This window comes from Falco naumanni, chromosome 15, assembly GCF_017639655.2.
Source record: "Falco naumanni isolate bFalNau1 chromosome 15, bFalNau1.pat, whole genome shotgun sequence".
Classification (NCBI taxonomy): domain Eukaryota; kingdom Metazoa; phylum Chordata; class Aves; order Falconiformes; family Falconidae; genus Falco; species Falco naumanni.
In genome coordinates this window covers 6,754,994-6,780,266 of record NC_054068.1, presented here as the reverse complement: position 1 = coordinate 6,780,266, position 25,273 = coordinate 6,754,994, and the positions used below count along the sequence as shown (strand labels likewise).

Genomic DNA, 25,273 nt, shown 5'->3' with positions numbered 1-25,273 from the left:
TGTGGTTACGCTTGTGTCTGTTCCCGTGTGTGCTACCTCTGAACCTGCACATGGTGAAAGCTCCCAGCTGGGCTCAGCGCCGGCAGCTGCCGCTCGGGGGTGGCGGTGCATCCCGGCTGAGGTGCCCCTCGCCCTGCCGAGTGGGTCCCTGGCTCACCTGGGTGATCCCTGTGCGTGCCACCAGCACGCGGCTGTCGTGCCCAGGACATGCAGCTCATTTCTGCCTGCAGCTCGCCTGTAGAAAGGGCCAGCAGAGCAAGGATGAGATCCCTGACCATGGTGAAACTGGATGGGTCCCTGTGGCGGCGACTGATGGTGGAGTGCTGGGCACAGCCTGTGGGATCCCATGGTGACAGTGTCACCCACAGATGTTCCTTCCCTGGAGCTGGGTGAGAGGCCAGGGATGGCAAGCAGAATAATCAATACTAATTGAACTGAAATTAAAAATTAGAACCCAGATAGCAGTCATGGTTTACAATGCTATAGCTGAACTATATGTTTTAATAATGTATTTTACTTCCTAGGATGATGGAAGAAATGCACCAACTTCTATCAACCTAAAAAAGAGAGGGAGCTTTGCATAGAAGTGCTTGTTCCAAAATGCAAAGTTTATCTGAATTTCTTCTTCTGATCATCTCAGGAACCAGGAAGGGTTTAAATGTGCTTGTAGTGCATGCAAGTGACCATCCTGTTAACATGCCTGGCCATGAGAATCAAAGTTCAATTTTCCACAATACCTTATTTTTTTTCCTTCCAATTCCTCCAGTATATCACAGGTAAAAAGTACCCAGAGAAGGTATTTAGAATCAGAGTAGAAATTTGTAGTCGGTTGAATTAAATTGTTTGTAGCAGAATCTCCGGACTTCCAGTTAAATATTCTTCTCATATTATCATTTATGACCTGAGTCATTACAAAATTCTGCCCTCCAATTTCAACAACGTTTAAGAACAGGCAATTTAGAGGTTAATGTTTTCCTTAGGTCCCTGTACTACTTGTTTATTTAAAGATAATTTGCTTAAGCAGGCAAAGATCGTATGGGAATGTTTTTTGTTAGTAGTGTGCTCATAGATCAATCATAGTTTGATTACTGGAAGTCTGTCCTGTTATCAAATGTATTTCTCATCAAATATTAATTAGACAGGGTTTAGACATGAGGACAATGCTGTGGAACTTCATCACTGTCACGATGTTTGTCATCTTAGGTTATACATGAAGTGTTTTGTCTACTGTGTCACTTCTTTGTTTAAGGCCCACCCTAAGCAAATGTCATTTTCTTTGCATTTTTATATAGATTTTTGGTTTATTGAGTCAAAATGTTTGAGTTGTTTTATTTTCTTTAAGGGGGTTTAATAGCTTTTCCACTACCAGGATATTTAAAACAAACCCCAGCTTCTGCATTTCATAGTCAAGCATTAGAGAAATACAAATCCTGAATCCCATTCTGGAGTTAGGCTTAGTGGGTTCCTAAAATCGGAGAGAGGAAAGTGAGAAAGACTGAAAGGAAAGTGGAGAGGGAAGCTCGGCAAACTGGATCTGTTCATTAAATCACCCGTGGGATCAGAATCCAGCGCTGCCCATGGGCTGCAGTCAGCAAGGGGGTTTCTCACCTTTGCCTCTCTGGGGTCAACACCAGGTATAAGAGAGACTAACTTCTTAATTATAAGGTTTAAAAATCCTGTCCAGCAGGATTTAAACCGCCATGGTTTAAATCTTAAATCAATTTGATTGCCAGAATCTCTGTGTTGGGATATTGGGGAATCCCAAGCAGAGAAGTGGAATGGATGAATGGGAAAGGAAGGAGTTACAAACAAGGGGATGAAAGGGAAAAGGCAAAGAGTGAAGATGAGGGGGGAAGGCTTACGAGAAACTGTTCTGTGTTAGGATGTAAGTGGGATGATAATTTATTTTGTTCCTGGCAGAACGAAACTGCTTAAAGGGAGGAGTTATTAGCTCTTTTTGATCATTATACCAAACGGGGAATTTGGAATGTGGGCAGCTGGGAAAAAAGAGGTTTTGAGGGAGAAGCTGACTTACTCTTTTATTAGTACTATCTGCACCCAATGTAATTGCCATCTCAGTCATGGAATAGCAAATTATGGCTTTAGAGAAGCTAGGAATGTAAAACAGTTAGCTTTCTGAGTGGAGAAGTCTAAATATGTGCAGCATAAGCAGCAGCCATGGTTACGTTTGCTATGGAGCAGGCTGAAGAGGATGTTGTACAGACTAATGCCAATGGTGCTACAGTAACACCGTGTTTAAAGGATCAGGTTTGACACTGTCACACTACTCAGTGCCGGGACCGTCAGGGTCTGGTTGCTCACCAGTAAAGCCAGAAGAAAAAATAGTCGCTGTGGTGGGAAAGGTTGAAGACAGATTGCTTTGACATTCAGTAAAGCGGGATAAGACCCTGTGCCCATCACCAGCCTCCCGTTTTGCACTGTTATTTCTTTGCAAAATGATAGAAAACATTCATCTGAGACACATGTCTAAGCATTAATCAGGCCAAACCCATCAATTCAACAGTGATACACTATTTTATCTGGACTGTACACTGTAGCAAGAAGCCATGTTATTTCTGCATTAATTCTGCTCCCTTTTCCTGTATATTTTTGTCTTTCTGCCTTCTGATTGTTATTTGTTGAAGCCATCTATGCACAAATAGCCTTTTTTTCCTCTTGTGCCCTTCCTGCCCACGTATTGCAGTGGAGCCCCAGTGACACGACAAGCGGTTGCTGCAGAAGTTGCTGAGATATAAACAGAGAGATGCAGCCTTTGTTATCTAGACGTGGAGGAAATGGAGAGTGGGGAGGGGGGGTAGGGTTTTATTAACTTGCAGTTGGAATGGATTTGAGCTGCAACAGCAGTGGAAAGGTATATATTTACCTTTAAGTGTCTCGCTTAGTTTTGTGTGTTCATATGAGCTCCCTTTTACAGTGTGCAATTTCTTCCAGAGATTTCCAGAATTCCGTCTTCAAAGGACTCTTGCAAAGCAGCAGAACTATGCCATCTTAGCAGAGGAAATTACAAATTACTAATTTAAGTGCTTTTTACAATCATTTTCTTTTTGTTTTGTATAATTTCCACACTTATAAAATCAAACTTTCAGTTAAATGTTTATACAGTAATTCAGTCGGCTTAAGCCATCTGCTAGCGTGGCATCTGCAGAGTTGTTTTGATGCATACTCTGTATTGTTTCCTTCACACATCTTGTAGCCTTGTATTTTGGTTGCAAAAGGATCATTTTTTTTCCACACAAAAGAAGTGCTGTTTATATCCCTGGATCTAATTGCCAGCTTTATTTCCAAACTCTGCTTCAAATCAACTGCTTATGGCTCTAAAAACCTTATTCAGATTGACGTTTACTTTTCGAGACCTGTACTCAGTCTTATCTTGCTCTTTTATTATACTTGCCTTTTTATCAGTATTCAAAAAAATCCTTATTCCTGAAGAGTATAGGTGGGCTTGGAGCATTAGTATTCATACTTGCATGTTAACAACTGTTATAACACGTACCAGAGGGAAAATACTATTTCTTGTAAATGCTCAATAATTACAGTCTTTATTGCATCAAAACCTGTGTTTTGACAGATAGTGGAAAACTTTCAAAGCTTGTGTGGGATGGATGACAGCTGCAGGTGGAAAATATTTTTTTAGTTATTGGGTTTTCTATCACTGATACTGTAAATATTCTTCCAAAATAACATTAACCTTCCAAACAGGGTTGGTAGTGTTCAATGATAATATGTGTATTAGCAAAAGATACCTGGGAAATAATTCTTAATGATTCCATCTAATTAATCTATGGTTGGGACATTAATGTCTCTTTTCATTAAGTTGGGAAGTATGAAAGACTAGAAAATTACTGCTGTGCTGGATTTAGTGCTGGAGGTATAATTTGAATGGATGTGCTAAATTCTTGGTCGTAACTTGCACTAACACCTAGTCTAAGAAAAATTAAAAGGAAAGCTTCTCTGCTGTTGCAGTTTGCAAGGATACCTGGATGCATTTAAACCATTTGTAGCATATGGCTACATGAGTGGATTGTTTTATACATCTTATGACACATACTTCAGTTATTTTCAGCACACATGACACACCAACACAGAAAATTAAGTTAGATGGTAACATTTTCCCCTTTTCTTTTTTTAAGTATGCTTTCTTATTGGATAAGCATTTGCATTTGCAATTAAGTTATATCAACTGGTAGTCCACTCCACTGCAGATGAGGTCATGAGAAGTCTGAGAAAGTTCATCTGAACTTGCAGTTCTTTTGTTTGGTGTGTAGATGTTCTGATCAAGTTTGTGCTATAGTCAACCGGACCTAACAACATGATTTGTGCTGAAAGCCTAACTCACATGTTGTAAGAGTTTAACGAGAACAATAGCAATGCTGCCACCTCATTTGGACACATCCTGGGTTTTGTGTGAAATGCCTGAGCCTCTGCAGTTTGAAGTGTCTCTTGAGTATTAAGATACCTCGATAACCTAATAGGATTTTAGGTTTTCAATGAGTTTGAGAGTAATCCAGTTGTGTTTATTCCATCTTGAACACTGTGTTTGTAATGTTCGGTCTGTTGAAGACAATGCAAGGCTCCCACTGATTTTAATGGGATCACAACTGCAAACCTAGAGAGAAAAGACAGCGGGATGTAAGATTTCTGTCAACTGCCTTTAATATTGCATCTAAATTGAGAAGGCCACTTCTCTTACTTCTAGGTTGTGGGGATGCTAAAGTGTACCTGACAGATGTCTTGCCAAAGGTTCAAGCTGATTGCTGAGAAGTAGCTCTCAGCAGCCCTCTCGCAGACCGATAGCGAATGCAAGTTGGGCTTGAGCATCACTCCATTCCGAATGATTAAACAAGGCAGAGACAAACTATCTGACATCAAGCGCTGCCACCTTTTATTAGCCCCTTACATCACGTGTAAGGCCAGAAGGCACCAGCCAGATACGTGGGCAGATATAAGATATTCAGATTGCAATTATGCTTAACTGATAGTACTCTTGAAAAACAAATTAACTGTATCTGGCGCCTGCAAGGGTTCAAATCCGACCCTTTGTACTTTTTTTAATGGTTAGATGGATCATCCCAAACTGTCGACTGTCGTACCATTTCAGATGACCAGTAACTTTCTGAAGAACGATTCTTTTCCAACAAAAAGTCCAAAGAGTTGAGACAAATGGACTGATTTTGTACCTGAACTGTTTGTTTCACAGATGGGACTCCCTATGGAATGTCATTCCTTGAGAAGTCAGCAGGGGTCACTTAAGTTCATTATTTTGCAGCAAATTCACTTTTGGACGTGTCAGAAAGTAAGAGCTAAAAATCCTTTAGGTATGTATCATTTACGCCATGGAGTGATTTTTTTTCCTTCTATAATCTAACTAGGCTGACAAAAAAGTGATCAGAAGTATGTAAGGGGAGTTAGATAGTACAGCTCCAATACAGCATTTGGACAGAACACAAATATATTTCACATGTTGCCAACTGAAAAAGATTATGCCACTTACGAGCATATAGCACTTTAATAGAAATTTAGTGTCAAAAGAGTATTATCCTAGATGGATATGGCATTGTGGCAAAACAGGGGCTAGAGATCCTGTTACAGACCATCATTTTTACTTGTATGAAGCAAATGGAAAAATACTGAGATAGAGTCAACTGGCTAAATTGACTGAAAAGGATCTTCTGTGCATTTGCGGGGAAGCCAGGCGCATTTCCATTCCTCCTGCTGCGAAGAGCAGGAGGGATGTGTGTCCTGTCGAAATAATGTGTTTCTCTCTCTCAGTGAGAGCACATGTGCCCGTGCCCGCTGCGGAGGTGCATGCAGCTCCAGCCCAGATGCCCCTCAGGCTCAGTGGGTGCGTGTCCCCCTTCCCTGCTGGTGCAGGAGATGCCACGCTCAGCTCCATCCTCTGCCCTGGCCTCTGGATGGAGCATCTCAAGTGTTCCCTCAGCTTGGCTGCATGTTTTGAAAAGGGTTGCGGACCCAAATATTGCAAAAGCTAAATTTCCACCATGGGTTGCTTCTTAAAGGTCTATTTAAGGACATAATTTAAAAGGAAGGCCTATGAAACCCTTGTGTACTTAAAATCCTAGAGTTTTCTATAGGTTAGGTTTGTATGTCGATTTTTTTTTTTTATGTAAGACAAACGATTCATTGATGTTCCAGTGGAATTCCCTCCTTTACCCACTTTTCAAGATGATTTCATCAGAAACAGTCTTGAACATCAGCCAGAGGAGTAGCCCAAAGAAAAACTGTCTTTCATCTTTGTGGTGGGCATGATGTTAAATTGTTTATAAGAAAAGAATCATGCCGTTGTCCGAAAAAATGCAGATATCCAAAAGCTGGGGTAGGAAGAGTCTTGAAGTGGTTTTGAAGCATTGAGTGGCCTGTGTGGGCTTGGCAAGGGAGTTCCTTTAATGCTGAGTTGGTACCAGCTAGAACTGACTGTGTTTTACAAATACCACACAAAAAGAACAGAATTGCATGGATTTCCACCTACCTGATCCAGAAGACCTCTGCATCCATCTATTATGTACCCAGAGCCATTGCCTTCCCTTATTATGGTTTTTTTTTTCTTATCTACCTGCCTAACTTGGTCAGGGCATGCTGTTTTCTTGCAGTGGACTTGGCGCGATGGACAGTGTAGGTTCATGCTTTTCAGTTAGTGCCAGCGCAGCGAGCCAAACAGCGGGGCTCTCCGGACTCCCGTTTGTCAGCCTCCTCTTCCCTTGCAGTACAATTTTTGTGGCTAGATTGAATGAGAGCTTCAAGAAAAGGAAGCTAATGGTTCTCACAGATTAGACTGTCTTTTGCCAAAAGTTTGCGGTGCGTGTCTTAGTATAACAGTATTGGCATCATTAGTACTGCCGCACAGAATGCTTCCCGAGGAGCCTAGCTGAGGCTGGAAAGAGGTGCTGCAGACAAATGAAGAAGGCAGCACAAACCCTCTAATCCTTCTAGAGATAAAGCACTGAGGGTGTTACACAGAGCTAATCAGGGACATGTAAATTATCATCATCACAGATGTAAGAAAGAGAATGGCATAGAGAAGAAAATAGAGTTCAGCTGAACATAGGTCTGGCCAGATGTGCAAACGTACACCTAAGCTGACAGAAAGGAAAAAGCAGTTTTCAGCAAAATTGAGGATGGTCCACTAATGTCATTCCTCACGTTACCTCCACCATGGAACTTACACCTGACTTTCTTTGCTGCCTTTATTTTGCTGTTGATTAACCTGGGTGGGAATGTTGGCTTCTTACATTCCTTGTTTCTTTGTTACTTGGTTTGTTGCTGCAGTTTGTTCGTTGTTTGATTGTCTTAAAAGAGCAAAGGAAATTTGACGTGGCAACTGAGAGCACAAAGGTGCAAAGGCGCTTCGTAGTCTGATGAGGTCAAGAAGTATCATTAGCTCAATGCACAAAACTCTGTTGCTAAATGTGAATATGATTTGTGAGTGAGGAACTTCATGAGCAATACAAAACAATTGCTTGAAACTCAGCTGTAGGAGCTGTGTGCTCAAATACTTTATTAGTATTCACTTCATATTTTAAGTGAGCAATTTAGATAGATATATATGTATGTAAATATACACACACACTTTTGAATTTCAGTGTTTTGGTAGCATTAGAGAAAGATAACCTGCTGCTCTTCTTGCATCTGTAGAATTACTGTTGGACATGTGCAGAGTTCCTGATAATAGTCAAAGTGATCTTTCAGCCTACATTTAGCATGCCTGGATTTTAAAATGCAAAACGGCAACATACTTCATGCAAATGTCAACTCTGCCTATGTTCTAGGGTGCATGTCCAGAGGAGGAAACAATAAGTTTATTCTTCTCCCCAATTAGACTTTTGTGAAAGGCTCAGTTATGTCTCCAACTACCACACTGAACACGCACTAAAGCAGCACATTAATGTGCCTTTTAATGCTTCTTAGGAGTAGATCAAAGGAAGTGTCAGGTGCACTTTGCATTCCTCCCGTGATGTGTCTGAGGCTGTTAGTGCGTCACCTCAGCGAGGGCCGTTGTTCCCAGCCCGCCGCGCTCGGGCTGCGGCGCTCCTGGGGGACGCCTGCCTCCTGAAATGCTCTGGGGTTTGCCATGGCACCGCTGCACCTTGTGTCTCGGCTCCACGCTTTGCTGAAGCCAGTAAAGTCGTGCTGCTGTCACCGATAGCCGGGTCTGGCCTTGGCTTTTCAGCGGGAGAAGAGAGTTGTTGAAATCAGTCTTGGAGAAAATGGCTTAAAACTCAACATGCTGGAAAATGGAACTTAATTAATGGGAGCAAACTTGCAAACCTCCACTGTAAACTGTTATTATTTTGTTTGCTTGCTTGAGGGAATATGTCAAAGCGGTGTTTACCTTTCCTGAGTACGAGCTTGCCTGTTCTACCCATCATTTATTTTTATGTGATTAGCAGGTGGACTTGTGGCTCTGTCACTCTAAACACAGGACACGTGCAACGTGCAGGAGGCAACTTTCCTCAACAAGGACGGCACTGGCATTCCGCTGGTGCTGTGTTGCTGGGCTCCGTGAGAGTGTGGGGACTGGTGCGGCACATTGCTGGCATGTGGTTCTTGGTGGACTGTGGGGCTAATATCGGCCAAAACGTTACGGAGGGCATTTACTGTGTGAGACGCAGCCGAGGGATCCTGGGCACACACTTCTGTACCAGACACTGTGAAAGTAGAGTCGAGCTTCTGAGGTTTGTGTGCTATTACAATGGAAGGTGAACAGCAAAGAAAAGGTACTCGGTGTCAGATATAGCATCAAAACTGCAAAGCAGGAGGCAAGGCTGAGGGAAGTATCTGGGAAGGAAAGGAGAAGTAAATGAAGGAAAGGAAAGAGAAATGCTGCAGTGCACAGGATGACACAGGCTAGGACAAGAAGCTGGAATTGATGCAAAAGCAGGGAAGCAGTGATCAGGGTTCAAGTTTTGTAACAAAGTTCATTTCTATATGTTTTCTTCTTTCAAATGGATGCTTTGAATAAATAGTGCTTTCATTTCCCGTGAGGCAGAGGTGAATAATAAGTACCTCATCTGGGGATGCCGATCTCCCCAACATCAGTCATCTGCTTGCAGCCTTACACTCCGGCAGCGCTTTGGCTGAGCAAATTAGCCTGAAGTGTTGTGCCCTTGGCTGGCAAATCCTTTCAAGCCGGTTGAACGGACAAAATGAATACCCAGATTGTTCCTACGTCTGTTATTCTCTCGTGTTTATCTGGCTGAGCTGTCAGTCAGGCCATTATAACTGTGGTGCACACTCAAATGACTTGTCCACTCACAAAAGCAGAGTCTGTTGATGATAAGCTAAACAAAACTGGAAAGCGACTGTTGACAGAGTTGGGGGATCTTGCAAATGTCTCAGGTAAAAGCAGCAATGCAATTTGGGAAGGTACAGAAGGAGCTTTTCTTACGCGTGTGTAGCTTTGAAGTGTTCGCTGGGATTTGTCGGCAGACAATAAATGGGCATTTATAACAAATTGGGTTCCTCTCTACTTTAAACAAATTAAGCAGCATGCAAGAGATTTCTGAAACTTGAACGTAAGGGTATATTGCACTTACTAGAATTAATTAGCCTGCAAAGACATAATTTACTGACACAGGCTGTGCCAGGACAGAGCGTAGCTGTGCCCTGCCATGTGCTGCCCGTTCCCCAGCGCCAGCGGGAGGAGTGACGAGCACCCACAGTGCATCTGGTGGGCTGTGCGGGGCTGGGGAGAGCGGGCAAACCTTCCCACGGGGCTCTGGGCACACTTAACCCTGGGGTTTAATCACCCTGCTTCGGGTTTGCAGGTCCTGGTGCTTTGAACGTGTCGGGTACTTGTTCCTTCCCAGACAGAGAGGGCATTTGCACATGGGGGGATTGTTGGTTTTCCTTATAAAAGAAATTGGGCTTCTTAAATACCCAGCAAAGCAGTGAACAACGCAGGTGAAGTGATGTATGGAAATCTATTTCCTGACTCTTGATTTTTCCACTAGGGCTGTGAGTTAGAAGTAGGACTCTGAACCACTCCTGAAACTCATTTGATTGCAGGACATTAAATAACGCCGTGCCTGTCTGCTGGATGTGAATATAGCCAAAGCCTGCTTGGTCCTCTAGCCTCGTGTTCGTGATCATAATTAGCAAGATTAAAGTTTACAGATTGTGAACGCGAGCACAGACTCAGATGTTTGAACAGTGCTGAGCCCTATAACAGAAAGTGTCTCCTTCAGCTCCTTCCCAGGCAGAGAAACTTGTTCAGGGCTGGTTTGGCAGAAGGGTTTTCTCCACCATCCCAGCACCCTGCTTTCTGCAGTGGAAAGAGAAAAGGCAAGACTGAGTAAGGCTGCAATGCTTTAAATCCTCCTAAGTTTCACGAAGAAGCAGAGGGAAGCTGATGTAAAGAAGGTCCTGTGCCTTGCTGAGAGTTTGTTACGACACACAGTCAGCGAGGGAGATGCTGCTGAGAGCGTGGCACAGCAGAGCAACGTCTCTTTTATCAGCAGCTGGTGCCTTCAAAATCCCAACCCCAGTAGCCTTGTTGGCTGTGATGATAACTGTAACGGATGGTACAGCTATTTTTCATCAAATGCTTGTTAGTCAATTTATTAGATTCCTAATATACTAATGCACTCATTTGGCAGGGATCTCGGCAAACGAGACTTGCAGTGGAGTGTACTCATTCAAAGTCACGGTAACTCGCAGGTTGCTGATTTCTCATCAGCACTCGGAAGATAATTTGCAAATGTGCCATTTATCATTACGCGCTTTGTAGAAGCAGATCTCATGAATGGGATAAACAGATAAGAGTCAAATAATGAACGTTTCCTTCTCAAACGCCATCACCGGCTTCTAACAACTGTATGTTTTAAATACATTGCGCACACTGCACCTATATGTGCATCTGAGTTTGTATGTGCTAGCAAAGTAGCTGGGGACACCATTTTTTAAGGATGGCTAAAGCATTTATTGATCTCTCTGCTTGAGGGACAGAGAGTTGGAGTAGGTTAGATGTTGTCTACTGGAAGATGTAAGGTTTTTATTTGTAGTAGTTCAAGAAGCAGTGGGCATGTGTGGACTTTTTCACCATGAAAAGCCACCACTAATCTTCCAGCTGTCCTTTTCTCGCTGGAAACATAAGCAGCCGTGAAAAGCCACTGGTAAAGCCAACAAAAGGATTATTCAGAGACTGGTTGGTAAGGATTATATGGCAGAGGTTGCTGAAGGAGTGTTTTTCTTCCACACCAGAGACAACACGCTGTATGGATGCTCTGACCTGTACTGCTGTTTGTCACTGCATTTGACTTTGCATCGACAATGGCTTTTTATTTGCTTGTTCACTTTATACTGGGAAGAAGTCTAAAGTAACAGTAGCCACACAAATCACAGGTCTGCAAATGTGATTCCTGTCTTGTGACATTGAGGGTGGAAGCCCTGCATACAAGTCATTGCTACTTAGTTTTGCTTCTGTAGATACGATTTTATTAAATGAAAGGTATAACAAGAAGCCCAGTGTAAAAAGGAGCCCTTTTGCCAAATGACTCTGTGTGCTTAGCTCTGCGACTGCACTCCAGCAGAGCTGGGAAACCATGCAAAGATATCGATAATTGATTCCGTTTTATATAAGTTAAAAACTAGCTTTTCCCTCCTAGTGTGAAGGTAATGGGTTTTGTCTATAGAAAGATAATAATCCTATGAACCATTTCTACACCCTCTATTAAAGAATAGTACAGCTTGCACTTGAACATAATGCCCATGTCAGCTCAGCTTTTTAAACATTCGTCTTAAAAGAGTCTTCAAGGACTGGAAAGAGATCTTCCCCAGACACCAAGCTAAGTTTGAGAAACTTAAAAAGTCATGAAGATCCTGTCAATTAATGTGTTTATTCTTATACATTTACTCTGGAAAAAAAGCATCTTCAGACATGAAAGCTGTTTTCTTTCGATTAAAAAGTTGTCATAGTTTCCATAGATAATGCAGAGGGAATTTTTTTCCCCCCCTTACCGTATTGGAGGATAAAAGCATCTGTTTTTTCTTCTTACCATTTTCCATATAGGAATCTTCATTTATTACACGAACAAAAAAAGAGAAACAAAAAGAGCTAAATTGAAACCTTGCCTCCAAATTTGTATGCAGGAGGTGACTTGATTTATAAGCTTAGGTAATTTCATTTTTGTTCACACTCCTTCAATTGAAAGGCTCCCACAAACAGTGTTACAGCACTGAAGGGAAGCGATGGGGAAATTTATCAAGCTATTTATCAAATTATTTTCACAGTCTGTCAAAGTCATAAGCATGCTAGAAAAGAACCATAAAGAGTGTGCTCCAAGAGAGGAGCGTGTCTGAGTGAGCAGCCGGACTGCAGCACAGCCAGAGAGGTGGGGGCTGCTCTCGGCTGCATCGGCATCTGCCCTCAAACCCTGTCCTGGCACTAGCGGTATTAGATCCTTACTTGATGGATTATGGGCTGAGAAAATGAAATAGAAAACATCATTAAACAGAAGGAGAGGTCAGAGCAAAGGGGATAGGCTTCCCCCCTTATCCAAGTCTCTGTTGAGGTTTACAGATGGAGATGGTATTGAACCTAAATGGTGCACGTCCTCAGTCGGGGGTGATAGTGAATCACATCCCAGGAAGGGACTCCATGCTTTGGAGAAAACAGCCTTGGAGTATGCATCCTTGGTGGCGGATCTTGGGAGACAGCGTTGGCAAAGCAGGGGAAAAAATAAACAAAAAAGCAACTGAGATTGAAGGGACCGGTCTAGTAAGAAATCTTTAATTTCTAATGAGCTTTAAAGGATTTGAGAGAGTTGATTTTTTTTTTTTAACAAACCAGTTCAAGTACATGCCTTCAGATTATAAAAGTACCTGAAATTGCCTAGAATATCAGCATGCATAGCTTGTTAGTATTCACATATATTTACATAGGAAAACAAGAGAAAGATCTACAGTTATTTACAGTCTACATAGGAGAAGAGAAAGGCAGCATAATTGTATTTCCTAAAATACAGTAGTTGAATAGTCAGCACATGCATATTAAGATATATTTGCATGATAGAACGCAAATGTTTTAAGACATACCTTTTTAACTCCCTATGCTAAGGTATAGCATAATAAAGGTAATTTTTTTTGTGTGTGTTTTGTTTCTAGTCTATTTGCATCAAGTGTTTTAAAATGTTCACTAACACAGCGGCAGCGTTATTTACCCTGGCAATTAAAGCAACAGTACACACGATAATTTCCTACTAACTAGCAACAAGCTGCTGGTGAATGAAATATCTATTGTTTCTCATTATCCATCGACCAACATACAGGGATCTCTCCTTGTAAAGGCAGTGCCTAAGCTATCACCATTAATTACAGAAGTAATATAAATGAGACTCTACAGTATGTACTAAATGAAATATTAACAAGGCCAGTGTCTTTGAGCCTGAAAGATGCACTAACAGGGCACACTTTATAGCAGGCTATCTATGAAAATCACACATACATAATACAGGAGTGCCTGGCTTACAGCTCTAAGCCTAGACTTTAGAGGCCTGTTTGCTAGATCTGTATTATTGCAAAATACATTCCCTTAATTAGTTTCTGGAAGACAGAGTTAGTATTGAATTTCTTACCATGATATGTCCCCATCATAACACCCTGTGGTTTTCCAATGCATTGTATTACTGACATGTGTGTGCGCATATGTGCACATGTGTGTATCAACAGATGAAAAACAGTCTTTATCTTTAAAACCTAAACAAACGGCTCGTTAAATATTTGTCCCAAAAGGTCACTTGCTTAAAAAGCATTGTGTCGTGTGTGTTTGTGGGGTCCACTCATAGCTAAAATGAAAGGCAGTCTAAAAAATTGTCTGTGTGATGGAGGAGGAAGCCAAGTGTCAGTATTGTGATGACATTCTTTGCAATACTGCATATGAAAAAGTCTAGATTTTGATCGATAATAGTATTAAAAAGCTATATAAATATATACAGCATATACAGTACTGTATGTATACATACATTTATATAAAGTAAATATATAATTGAAGTTAGGTACAGCAAAAACATAAAACATTTCAAGTCAGTGTAAGTTAATAACAGAATTGATTTCAATGAATTCTCATCTACATATGCCCAAACACCAGCCAGTCCTGTTCTGATGATTTAGTTGCAGCAGCATATCTAATCTGTCTTTTTGGCAGGATATGTTTATTGTCAACAACCTGTTTGCTCAACAATTCAAATTACCCTTGCCCAGAAGGCTCCACCCTCAGCTGGCAGGTTGTGTGTTTCAGGAGGATTTCCAATATCCTCCATGGGATTTCCTTTTTGACAGTGGCCGACAAGTTGTGACGGGATTCGTGCTTATACAAATCTCAAAAATCTGCAAAATCTCAAAGAGCGAGTGGCAGCGATTTTCAGGTATGACCAGCTCCTGATAGTGCTCCTGCTGATGCCCGGAGACTGTCTCTCGCACGCTCTTTGCTTCTCACACCACTGGCCAGGGTTGGCACACGGGGCATGTGGCAAGCAATGGCCAGCAACATCATGTGGTCAGCCTGATCGCACCCTTATCCCATTACACTCTGAAATGAAGGTTGCTAATTTTCCTCAGAGTTTTTTCGAAATGCAGAAATGAGCAGGACTGTGCAGTATCGCACCGCTGCTCCACACTAGCCTGTGAGAAGGAAAGAGGAGCAATGCTGGATCATAGCAATTTGCATGCCATGTTCAAAACTGCCACTTCAATGGAGTAATGATGTCTTAAAAGTGTAAATCGGGTGTGAATGGTTCAGCGGGCAGGAGAAGCAAATGCAGAAGTGACCTGCGTGGCGATGGGATGTGGGTGAAAAGGCCGGGGTGAGCAGCCGGCGGGGCGTGCTGCGGCTCCTGCCAACGGAGTGCTCGCTGGGCAAGGTAAAGCCGTGAGCTGCATTGAAGTTTTTGAAGCTTAAGATGGCTCTGTGTCAGGCTTGAAACTATTTTCAGAAGCTGATTGTGGACTTTAATAAGATACCAGGAAAAGGAAAGAATGCGGCTGTGGGAACCAGCTCCCTTCCAGGTGCTGTGGTAAGAGCATTTAGGCTGCACGGACATCGGTGTCTGGTGCGGTCTAAAACACTGTGTGATTTTATCTGAGCTGTCTGTGAGGGGCTGCAAGCAAGCTCCCAGAGCTGTGGGAGATGTGTGCCCTTCTGAAGGACGGCTGTGGAACATGCGGGATATCCTAAGGCAGCTCAGATGTCTTAGGACCCCTGTCAGGTAACGGAATCCCACCCCCGCTGTGCCATAGTGGCTCTTCCTAGCATATGCAAAGGGTAGGAGAGATCAGCCTGTGGATCACCCTTTCAGGGGCTGGCTCCCTCTGAAGCATCCATTTCTGAAGAATTCAATGGTGTTTTGGCTAATAAGGGTTTTACCAAGTTCTCTCTGAGCTAGGCAAAAATAAACAGGGCGAGAGAGGGAAGAGTCTGGAATAGGTCCCGGTGTAGCAGACAGCTTCACAGGTTAAAGAATTAAGTTTATACAATCAAGAAAAATACGCACGGTTTTAAAAGGTAATTACAATTTTGTCAGCTATTTTGCCAACCTTCTTCTACATCTCTACATATTTTAACAATGGTTTATAATATAACGCTTTATACTTACACAGTGCTTTTCAACGCTAAGTGTGGAAGCACTCCATAAATCCGAACTAGTCCTCACAACACCCCTGTGAGGTGGGTGAATAATAGTGCTCTCCCCATGTTACAGCTGGGAAAAGTGAGGTACATGGAGTCGATGTTCACTTATTCACTAGGGAAGTAAAAGTTGAAAACAGAAAACCAACCCAGTTCTCCTGACTTGACGTCCTGTATTGTTTTGTTTTGTGGTGGTTTTGTTGTTTGGGTTTTTTTGTTGGTTTGTTTTTTGGTTTTGTTTTTTTTTTTTTTTCTCCTGTGGAATGATTGCAGGCATTCTGTTTGACACTGGATGTTGGAGGTTGGAAGTTTTCAAGCACTATCATTGCCATAATTGAGAACATATGGGGTGTTGCATAACACAAACAACATGGTGCATTATCAAAATACATTTATTACAATGGACACATTTTCTTTTGCAAAGTTAAAACCCAGAATGTAAGTTAAATATAGCTGCATATACTGAATAGTTGAAATAATCACTAGGTCTTAATGCCTCAGCAGTTGAAAACAAATCCTCTTTCGTAAGCTACTGCAGTTTCCTTACTCAAAGAACATAGCACACTTATCTTCTATAATGTATGTAAAGAATACTGTAAATGTGTAAAGGTCTTAATGACGCTAAGAAAAGTTACAGCTTGAAACTAACTATGCTTTGCAAGTAGAGAAGCTGATGGAGTTTTGAGTCTTTGTAGTTGGGAATTAATTGAAAAAGGGATACATCAGAGGGAAAAAAGCAGACCTTATAGATTTCAGTTTATCCGTTGTATTATCTTCTAAGAGATGCTTTGCTGGTTTAAATGTGGTGATGGGGGAAGGGGAGGTGGTTGAGAGTCTCTGGTTTAGATGTGGTTCGGTGAGACCTTTGAAAAGACTGTAATTACAGAGTCAGTTCAGGTCACGTTTTCCTGCTGCACTTGGGTGGAGATGGGACCTGAAGTCAACTGAGCCCGACTTGTTTCTTAGATCATATTTGGCAGCTCCAAAGTTTTATTTTTTGAGCTGCAGATATGATTTCAGTTTATCATACTCACCCAAAATAGCAGCAGCATGTCTCAATTTCGTATTTCCTTGCTGAAAAAGCAATCGGGGAATCCTGTTTTCTTACTGGAGACTAATACATACGTATTCTGAGCATTACTTATAACTGTGCATCTGGGATTGCTCTGAGTAAGAGGACTGCAGCAGGAACTGAACAGTTCTCCTGTCATCTCACATGTGAGACTAAAACTTGTTCGTTGCATTATATGAAGTGACGGCCCCTCACAGCTCTAAGGTACCCCCGTAGGAGATGGAGCAAAGTAATGCCGGGCATTGAGAAGTAACTCCCTCAGCTACAACTGGCCTCAACTGTGGCTGATATCACCAAACTGCTCTTAAGACTGCGCCTAAGAGCACTTCAGTTACTGGGGAATCCTGAAGGTTGACTGAGGACACGAGGATTTTAGGCTTGCTAGTTTTTTTCAGAGGGGGTCATCCGCACTCCACATTGTCCACAGACTTGGGCTTGATGGGAAAAGCTACCAATGCAATTCATCTGCTGGAACATTTAAACATTACAGAGAAAGGAGTAAGTGTATTTTGAGAAAACTCTGCACCCACAATCCCAACTGGGGCTCGCTAGCCATCCCAAGTAGAAACCAATCCACCCTGGGGGCAGCTTTCTTATTTTTCTATTTCTATATACCTACCCAGGAGGTATATAGAAATCTATATATTTCTATATACCTCCCCAGGAGGTAAGCCAGAGCTGGGCTGCGGAGCTGCAGCGTGGAGCTGTGGCTGTGCCCCGCGCGTCCCTGCGGCCACTCTCCCTGAATGCCAGCGCTGGGCTTGCATCAAGCCCGGAGCAGATCCTCGGCCACCGCAGAGCCGTAGAGCCTGGGGGGAGGCAAGGGACCTATGCTGATTTACGCCAGGTGAAGGTGAGGCTCGAGGAATTTAAAATTGCAGCTGTATCTTGAGGGTTTGGTTTGGACAATTTGGGAACTGGTCGTGGTGGAAATAGGCTCCGTATCGTTTTGTCTGTTATTCTAAGGAGATTCTGTATTTCCCATCAAATCAGAGATTGACTGTTGCTGAAGCTAGCTGGCGGAGAGTTTTTCCCTCTCTAGCAGCATGGATGTGAGCTCTTCAGGGTGCTTTCCAGAGGCCCAGAGAAGGTATGGGAGGGTTTCATGGTCTGGAATATGTTCATCCTACGTCATCTTCACACTGCTGCCTAATGAGTTATTCCACTATAAATGGTAGTTCACAGTGCCGTTGTGTGGATCGGATATTTTTGTGTTAGGGGTGTGTTGGCTCTGCCTAACAGTCCTGAGATAATAACAGGAACAGCCTGGAGAGTTTTAAGGAAGCACTTGCCTTTTTATTTCACTTGAGCCGCTTGCTTTGAATCTAGCCTTTGCCACACGTGATTTTGAATTCACCTCTTTCCACTAGCCATCTTTTAAAATCCACCGTGCTAAACTTAAGCTCAGGCTATTGATAACTGGCGTTTATCCTTATTTTTTCCTAAGAAAATTAAAACCTTCCTTTCAAAGAGACTGATCCCATTTCACTGGCAGATGATGTCCGGTGCCATCTGTGTGCCCTTAACAGAGTTTAGAGTGGATCTTACTAATTTGTAGTTGATAAATACACAGATAAGTTATGGCTTTGTTTCTGTTATTTATATGCTTGGTATGTAAACTTGCTTCAGAACAGGAATCTAATTTTAGAAAATAAACATGCATTTGAAAGTAGACAAATCTGAAAACTAAGCATTAATTGTGTAATGCGTTTTCTTATCGGGAACATAAATGGTATCTTAGAATACTAACGGATGCATTACATATATTAATGAGGGTTTTACCGTATACTGTATCTCAAGAACCCCTTTTCTTTTACTGTTAAGATATTCAATATTAATTCGTATTCAGTGCCATCAGTTACAAAATTGACAGCTAGCAGTTATGAAATAAATGCCTATGAACTAGTAGCTACTTAGTATTTTCCTCTCAACAAAGGATTTTGGAAGGGTGGATAATTTAGATCTCCGAGCTTCAACTATAAATAAACAGCAACTGCTGTATAAATCCCACCCTGCTGCTATTGAAGATTGTATTACAAAACTGACAAATGATTTGCGGAAGAGAATGATGAACCCTTATTACTAAGACACTCTTCAACTTAATCCAAAACAAGATTCCCGGGTAATTTTACGTATGCTCGAAAGATTGATAGCGTGGTGCTTGCCTAGCAGCTTTCAAATGTTTGACTGGATCGGAAATGGCATTGAGGCATGATTAAAGATTCAGTTGGGCTTCTCACAAATTCTTTATCCTGTGTATTCATCATTGCAACCCGCTGCCTTTGTTCCAGGTTAAAGAAGGCTGACCCCCAGCTCTGGTGATTAGCACCCTGTACAACTGACGGACGTATGGAAAAAAAAAAATGTTTAGGTTGCCCAGTGCTTTTAGCATTGTTTATCGGTTGAAATTGTTGGGAGGGGGGGGCGTTAATCACAATAGATCAGGGAGAGTCTGTGACAACTGACAGGCTCATTGTTTAAGACATTTTTTAACGAAGTTGTTAACATTAATTCTTTTATATAGTACTCTAATCTTCTTCAAATTATGTTCTGACATGGCACAAACCGCTTGGCATTGAAAGTCATTCAACAGTGATTAAAGTGCTCTTTTTATCGGTTTAAGAATGTTTCATCTTGTATCAGCAGTATGGAATTGTTTACTAATTAGATTCCCTAACATCCTCTGCTGTCGTATGCTGATGATATGTGAACAGGAAAGCTGATGAGCAAAAAATTAAAACTTGTTACTAAACTGTCATAAAGCCCAACATATAAAGATGTCATTCAAAAGGCTGTGTTCAGGAGGGATAAACAATATTTACTGAGAAACTAAGCAGTTTCTCAGCCTGGCTAGGCATGGCTGGCAGCGCAGGCATTTTGCAGTTATCTGCAGCTCTGGCTCTTCCCAGAGGTTTGTGGTGTCTGAGTCGTCGAAGCAAAGGAGGAATCTGTCCCTTGAGGACCTTCCCGGTCAGCATGGCATGTACAAGGCTCCTGGGCATCCTGCTTTGGGCAGGAGGCTGCGCTAGAGACCTCCTGACAACCCTCCCAACCCAAAGCGCGATTTGATTCCTGTGATTCTGTGCTGCTCATTCCCCTCTGTGCCCGGCAAGTCACTTAGGCGGATCCTTGAGTGTCTGAATGCAACTAGCTCACATTCACCAAAGGAAATTAGATGCTTAAATGGCTTTGAGAATCTGGGATTTAGCTTCTGTTTCGTAGTTTTGCCATCTGAAGGAAGCTCCTAGGCTTGATGGGTTCACGTTTGTCCATTATTCTGAGATATTAAAGCTTTACCCTCTGTCAACAAAGGAATAAATATGACTGCAATTCTCTTAAGTAATAAGAAGGGTACTTTTCTTCCAATGATAGAACCATTGAACTTTCTTCTTCCAAAACAGCCAACATGATTGAAACGTTTAGAAAGAAGTAAAGGTATACACAGCCAAAAAGCAAATGGCACGTTGCTTACATCCAGTTCTCAGTGAAACACTGGAGGCTTCGCAAAATAAAGTGCTTTGGGCTTCCAGCCACATAATCTTTTATCGCTTAAAGTAAATATCCTACGCTCACACAGGGAAAACTATTCTCTTCTTTTGGAATCCAGGTTGTGTCAGCATTCGAGGTATAAAGCACTGCTGTTCTACTGTGGGACATTTTTCTGCCCGCTGAGAATTTTGTTTAAGTCGTCAAATTTGACTCATTTGAGAAGACAAATTATTGTTTGGTTTGGGTTTTAAACTGCTCTGATAAACTTCCATTTTATAAATTAGCTGAATTCTATTAGAGCTAGCCTGAGTTTAGCTTGGCTGGACGGATGCTTTTCAGCAATAGCTTAAGGGCTCTCACTCTGCATTGAGCAATTTAGTTTAATTTTACCTTTCTAATAAAAGTCCGGTTGAATTGCTTGCAAAAAACTAATAGTACTCTTCAGGGGCTTTGAATCATTCTAAACAGCTGAATACAGCGATCACACCTGTGCTGTGGAGCTTTATAGGATAGTTCAAATGAGCATAGGAATTTTATTGTTCTCTATTAATATTATTTTTAGTAGAACTCTCTTCCTTTTCTGCTACTGCCTTTAAGGTACTTTCTCCTTTTTAAAAAAAAGATATTGGTTTAATAAGAGGATTACTATGTATTATACTAACTTTAAAAATATTTTGGTCTGGTGATAAATATATGCCTTTCAAAATACTTACTGCAGACAGTTTTGGTTTACCTTGTGATGGGAGATCATTTCTAAGCTGTGGAGTCATCATTATCAGTTTAATCCCATCTTCTGAGAAAAATGCAAGTCTTGCTAACAAATATGCCTTTCTTTTCCGTTACAAAATTGAGATGCCTCAATTAAGGAAAACTGGGGCTTTTTAAACTTCTTTCTGCCTGTGAAGGATGAGAATGCAAACTAGAGGACTTTTGCACGTTGGCCCCCTAACAGCACCCTGAGTTTTCTTGCTTGTGGCAATGAAAGGCCAGAAAAAAAAAGACTGGAGGAAAATCGTGAAAGATTGAAGCCTGTTCTCTTTCCCCGTTAAATTACCCTAATGTGGCAACATCTAATTTCTCTTCGTTTACTTTTTCAATCATACTTGGCAGCCTCTTTATTCTGATTCCTATCAGCTCATAATTAGTTACCACAGAAAGGACTAAGACGTACATAAATAATCAGAAGATGCCAGATAAACTGTATCAGTTTAAAATTAGTGTTGTGTCTTGCTGTGCATTCTCACCTATTACTTTTAATTATAGTTTACAAAGCAAACTAGCTGCGTGCCCTCTTTACAGCTATTCTGGCCCTGAGGTTTTAATCTGTGCCAAGGGTTAGCCCATTGCTGGTGCCGGGGTGCTTGTCCCAAACCCATGGCTTCGGTCCCTGGGTTTCTGTTAGAGAAATTCTGAGAAACCCATCGTCCCTGTTTGAACATAAGTTCACTTGGTATTTAAAAAAAAAAGAAAGAAAAAATAAAAAACCTCCTGATCCACAAAAAGCCTCTAATCTACCCGCTCCATTTCTTAAAGCATATAAGACATGAGAAATGGTTGTCACAGAGCAGAAAAAAAACCCAGGGGAAAGCCTTGCATCCCTGCAAAATCAGACCCCCTCTCTGCCTGCAGCAGATAAACATTCTTACAAGGCAGTGGTGACAACCGCCACCGTGAAACCGTTGATCAGAGATATATGGGCAGGTTTGGCAACAATCCCGATTGCACTTTACATGATAGGTCTTCATTGGAGTGCCCAGGTTAATTTTATACAAGAGGTTTAAAAAAACCAAACAGAATACATAGATGAGCCTGCATCACTGGCCAGGATTTGGAAGCGTGGGTGCCCGAGCTGTACGGTGAGTGCTGTCTGTCTTGGAAAGGGACACCAGGAACCCTTGGGGTGCTGCTTTTGGAGCTGGCTCAACCGTTCTGGGTTCAAACACCCTGCCCCTCTGTGCCAGGCTCTCCCTGCTGCCCACCCGGGTTTTGATTGAAAAGGGGCAAAAGACCTGAGGCCAGGGCTGTGGTTCAGGATTGTCTTTTTCTTTTCTTTTGCTCTAAGAGGAAAGGAAAAGAAAAAAAAAGCCCTCACTAAGGCGTTTTGCAAGTAAGCGCTTGGTAGGCAGGTGGCACCTTCAGCTGCGTTCCAGCCTTGCCACCAGGAGGTTACCCCGTCAGCCGTGATGCTTTTCATGGATGCTTTCACAAGATGCAGCTTCAAAGGACTATGGTCAAAACTACAATGATATAAAATCTGTATATATTTATATAGGGGTTTTTTTTTCTCTCTCTCTTTTTTTTTTTTTTTTTAAACTTCCAGCAACAAGGAGCTGCCACAACTGTCTACTGCGCCACGGCTGCGGAGCTGGAGGGCCTGGGAGGGATGTACTTCAACAACTGCTGCCGCTGCCTGCCGGCGCAGGAGGCGCAGGGCGAAGCGACGGCCGCGGCCCTGTGGGAGCTGAGCGAGAGGCTGATCCAAGAACGAATTGGCAGGCAGTCCAAATAACAGGGAGCTCCTGGAAGGATCAAAACACACGAGTTGTGTGCACGCTCAAAAACTGCCAACACTGGAACCTGTCCAATCTTATCATCTAGAGGGTTTCCATATACCTCAGATACAGATTAACCAGTGTTAAATGAAATAATAGCAGTCACAACATAGTGAAAAATGTTAAGTACTAATGGGAAATGGGGAATACCGTGGGTTAAAGGGACAATGCGGCTTCCTGGGGCTTAGTTAGTCTCGGTTCTCTTTCTTTTGATTATAGCCTGTTCAAAGTGTAACCCAAGGAGGCATCTTTTGTCTTATTTGAGAAAAGCAATGCTGCAGATATTTTCTGTTGTTTGAATTAATGGGTAGGTACACAGCCCGATCTGGGATTTCCTCTTTATTTTGATAATTACTGTCTGTTAGGCTTTAGGTATTGATTGGGAGATGGTAGTTGTGTTGATTCTTTTTCCCTACAAGGACTTTATTGGGTGTGGCAAATAAAAAGATTATTAAGGAAAGAAATCTTTCCTACCCTTGACTGCTGGCTGCAAATACATCTGCTCTGTCTAGAAAAAGAAGGTGCAAGAAGACATCTGAACAGAAATGGTAAAGTCACAGCTAATTAAATATTTCTGTTTTTTTCTTAAAAGATTATAATAAAAGATATGTTGTAAACCATTCCCTAAATACTGTCGAGTTAGCAAAGATGATGTTGTCTCCTTAAGAACACACAGAGCGTAATCAGGGGTTTAAATGGTATTTCCATCCATTTCTCCATTCACAGTTTTAAGGAGGTTTTTTTTTTCTTTGAAAGTTCACAGTTTCTCAGTTCTCCTGACACTGTATCCCATTCCAAATCTTTTTTTTTTCTTTCAATTTAAATTCAATAAAACAACATGCTTGCTTGAATATTGTCACCTGAAGAGAAAGTTTGTCTCGTTTCTGCAACTTAGTTCCTTTTTTTTTTTTTTTTAGAAAAGAAAACTTGAGGAAAAATAAAGAGCTTCTTGTTGATGCCAAGAAAACGCTGTTTTTTTCTTGTTTCTTTCTGAGTTCATTTTTTGTATTTTGTGCTTTGTAGCTGTCTTCACGCCAGAAGGTTGTCCTAAGCCATCCCCAGTCCAGCATCACATTTTCTGTAGACAGAATATAAACAAATAAATAGAAGGACAAATTGTTAATAAAAGCTTATCTTATCCCCTTATTTATGATTTATTGCTAACAGTCTGCCTTCCATGATTTTTCTTGTCTGAAACCATAATGCATCTGATTAGTTGTTGAATAGGTGTTGAAATCAAGGCATGCATTCACCTGGAAGAAGTAGCCAGAGCATCCTCCCATCAAAACCTCACCACACTAATGTAAGGAATTATGATATCGCCGTGTAACAGCTATACCTTACAGTCATATATTACAATTTGGTTTGATTATTTTTTTTTTTTTTTAATTTACAGCTAACTCTTGTTTACTGCAAGCTCTTCTCAGGTAGGTCATGTTCAATGTCCTCTGCATGTACGGGCTGAAACATCTGTAAGTAAAGTCTCGACCTGTGACATTAAATTTCTTCTGAGTGAACGGGGGGGCAACCTGGGAGCCACTGCCCTCAAAACTAGGGTGAATCATCTGATCTGGCTTTATACAGAGAAAATGAGGGCTTTTTCTTTTCTCTTTTTTCCAGAGCCCTTGGCATCCTTCAAGCGTCTGCCTAAGTACAGCCTCAGCCACTCTCTGCTTGGCCACTGCCTTACCTGATGCCACAGTCTTTCCTAAAGCAGCAGCAAAGAAACTATGGCCTTCCTTGTACCTGCTGTGCCACCCGTGTAGCAACAGCCTTCAGTAAATAAGCAATCCTGCCCACGTGTCTTCCTCTGCTATCTGCAGCAAGCCCCTTCCCCAGGGCCAGCACATCCTAATGAGCTTGCTCCTGCACTGAAACATTTGGAGGAATAAAGAGATAAAGATGCTGTTCCAGAAAGAATAACGCCTCTTTTCAATCTTTTTTTTTTGCAGGGGGAAGCTCTTGTCTCCTAGGAGTTTTGACCGGCCTGTGCTGCAGAGACAAGATGCAGGTATAGTGCAATGTCTGAAAAGTAGTGGTATGGGTCAAACTGTCTGCAAGTCGAGGCAATGGTTACAGTCAAATTCTTTGTATTGTCTGGAGTTTATCTGGGGAGAAAAACTGATTAACTTCTGTCACCTGTGCAACAGCCTTTACAAATGCATTATTTTTCCTTTTCACAGCCAAACAGAATTACTCTCATATAATAATATAGCCAATCTATGGCAGCGGAGCTTTGCATCAGCGCTTGGCATTGCTGGGTTAACAAGAGGCAGTAATTAAGCAATGCTGGGAGCTCTGCACTCCCCCGAAGGCCTGGGCCCTATGCTCCATTTAGGCAAACATTAATAACCGATAATGAACACCCTGTCATTCCTTATTGCTGAAATATTGCATGCTTTTATGAGAATTCAGTACTTAAAGAGATTGCCTGCATTCCTTCAAAGAATATCTGGGAGGTGTTTTTCCGCCGTACATGGCTCACTATTTCAGTGTTATGAG

The 25,273-nt window shown here is 41.9% G+C and overlaps 1 protein-coding gene across 1 annotated transcript in view; it reads left to right on the top strand.

The window, feature by feature from the left end:
* The window catches only part of WWOX (WW domain containing oxidoreductase), a 531,430-nt gene extending 507,692 nt beyond the window's left edge, over positions 1–23,738 (top strand). The window contains exon 9 of the mRNA XM_040615101.1: positions 22,540–23,738. Coding sequence (XP_040471035.1) covers positions 22,540–22,728 — 189 coding nt within the window. The 3' untranslated portion in view covers positions 22,729–23,738. The remainder of the gene's footprint in view (positions 1–22,539) is intronic.
* Positions 23,739–25,273: the final 1,535 nt, after the last annotated feature.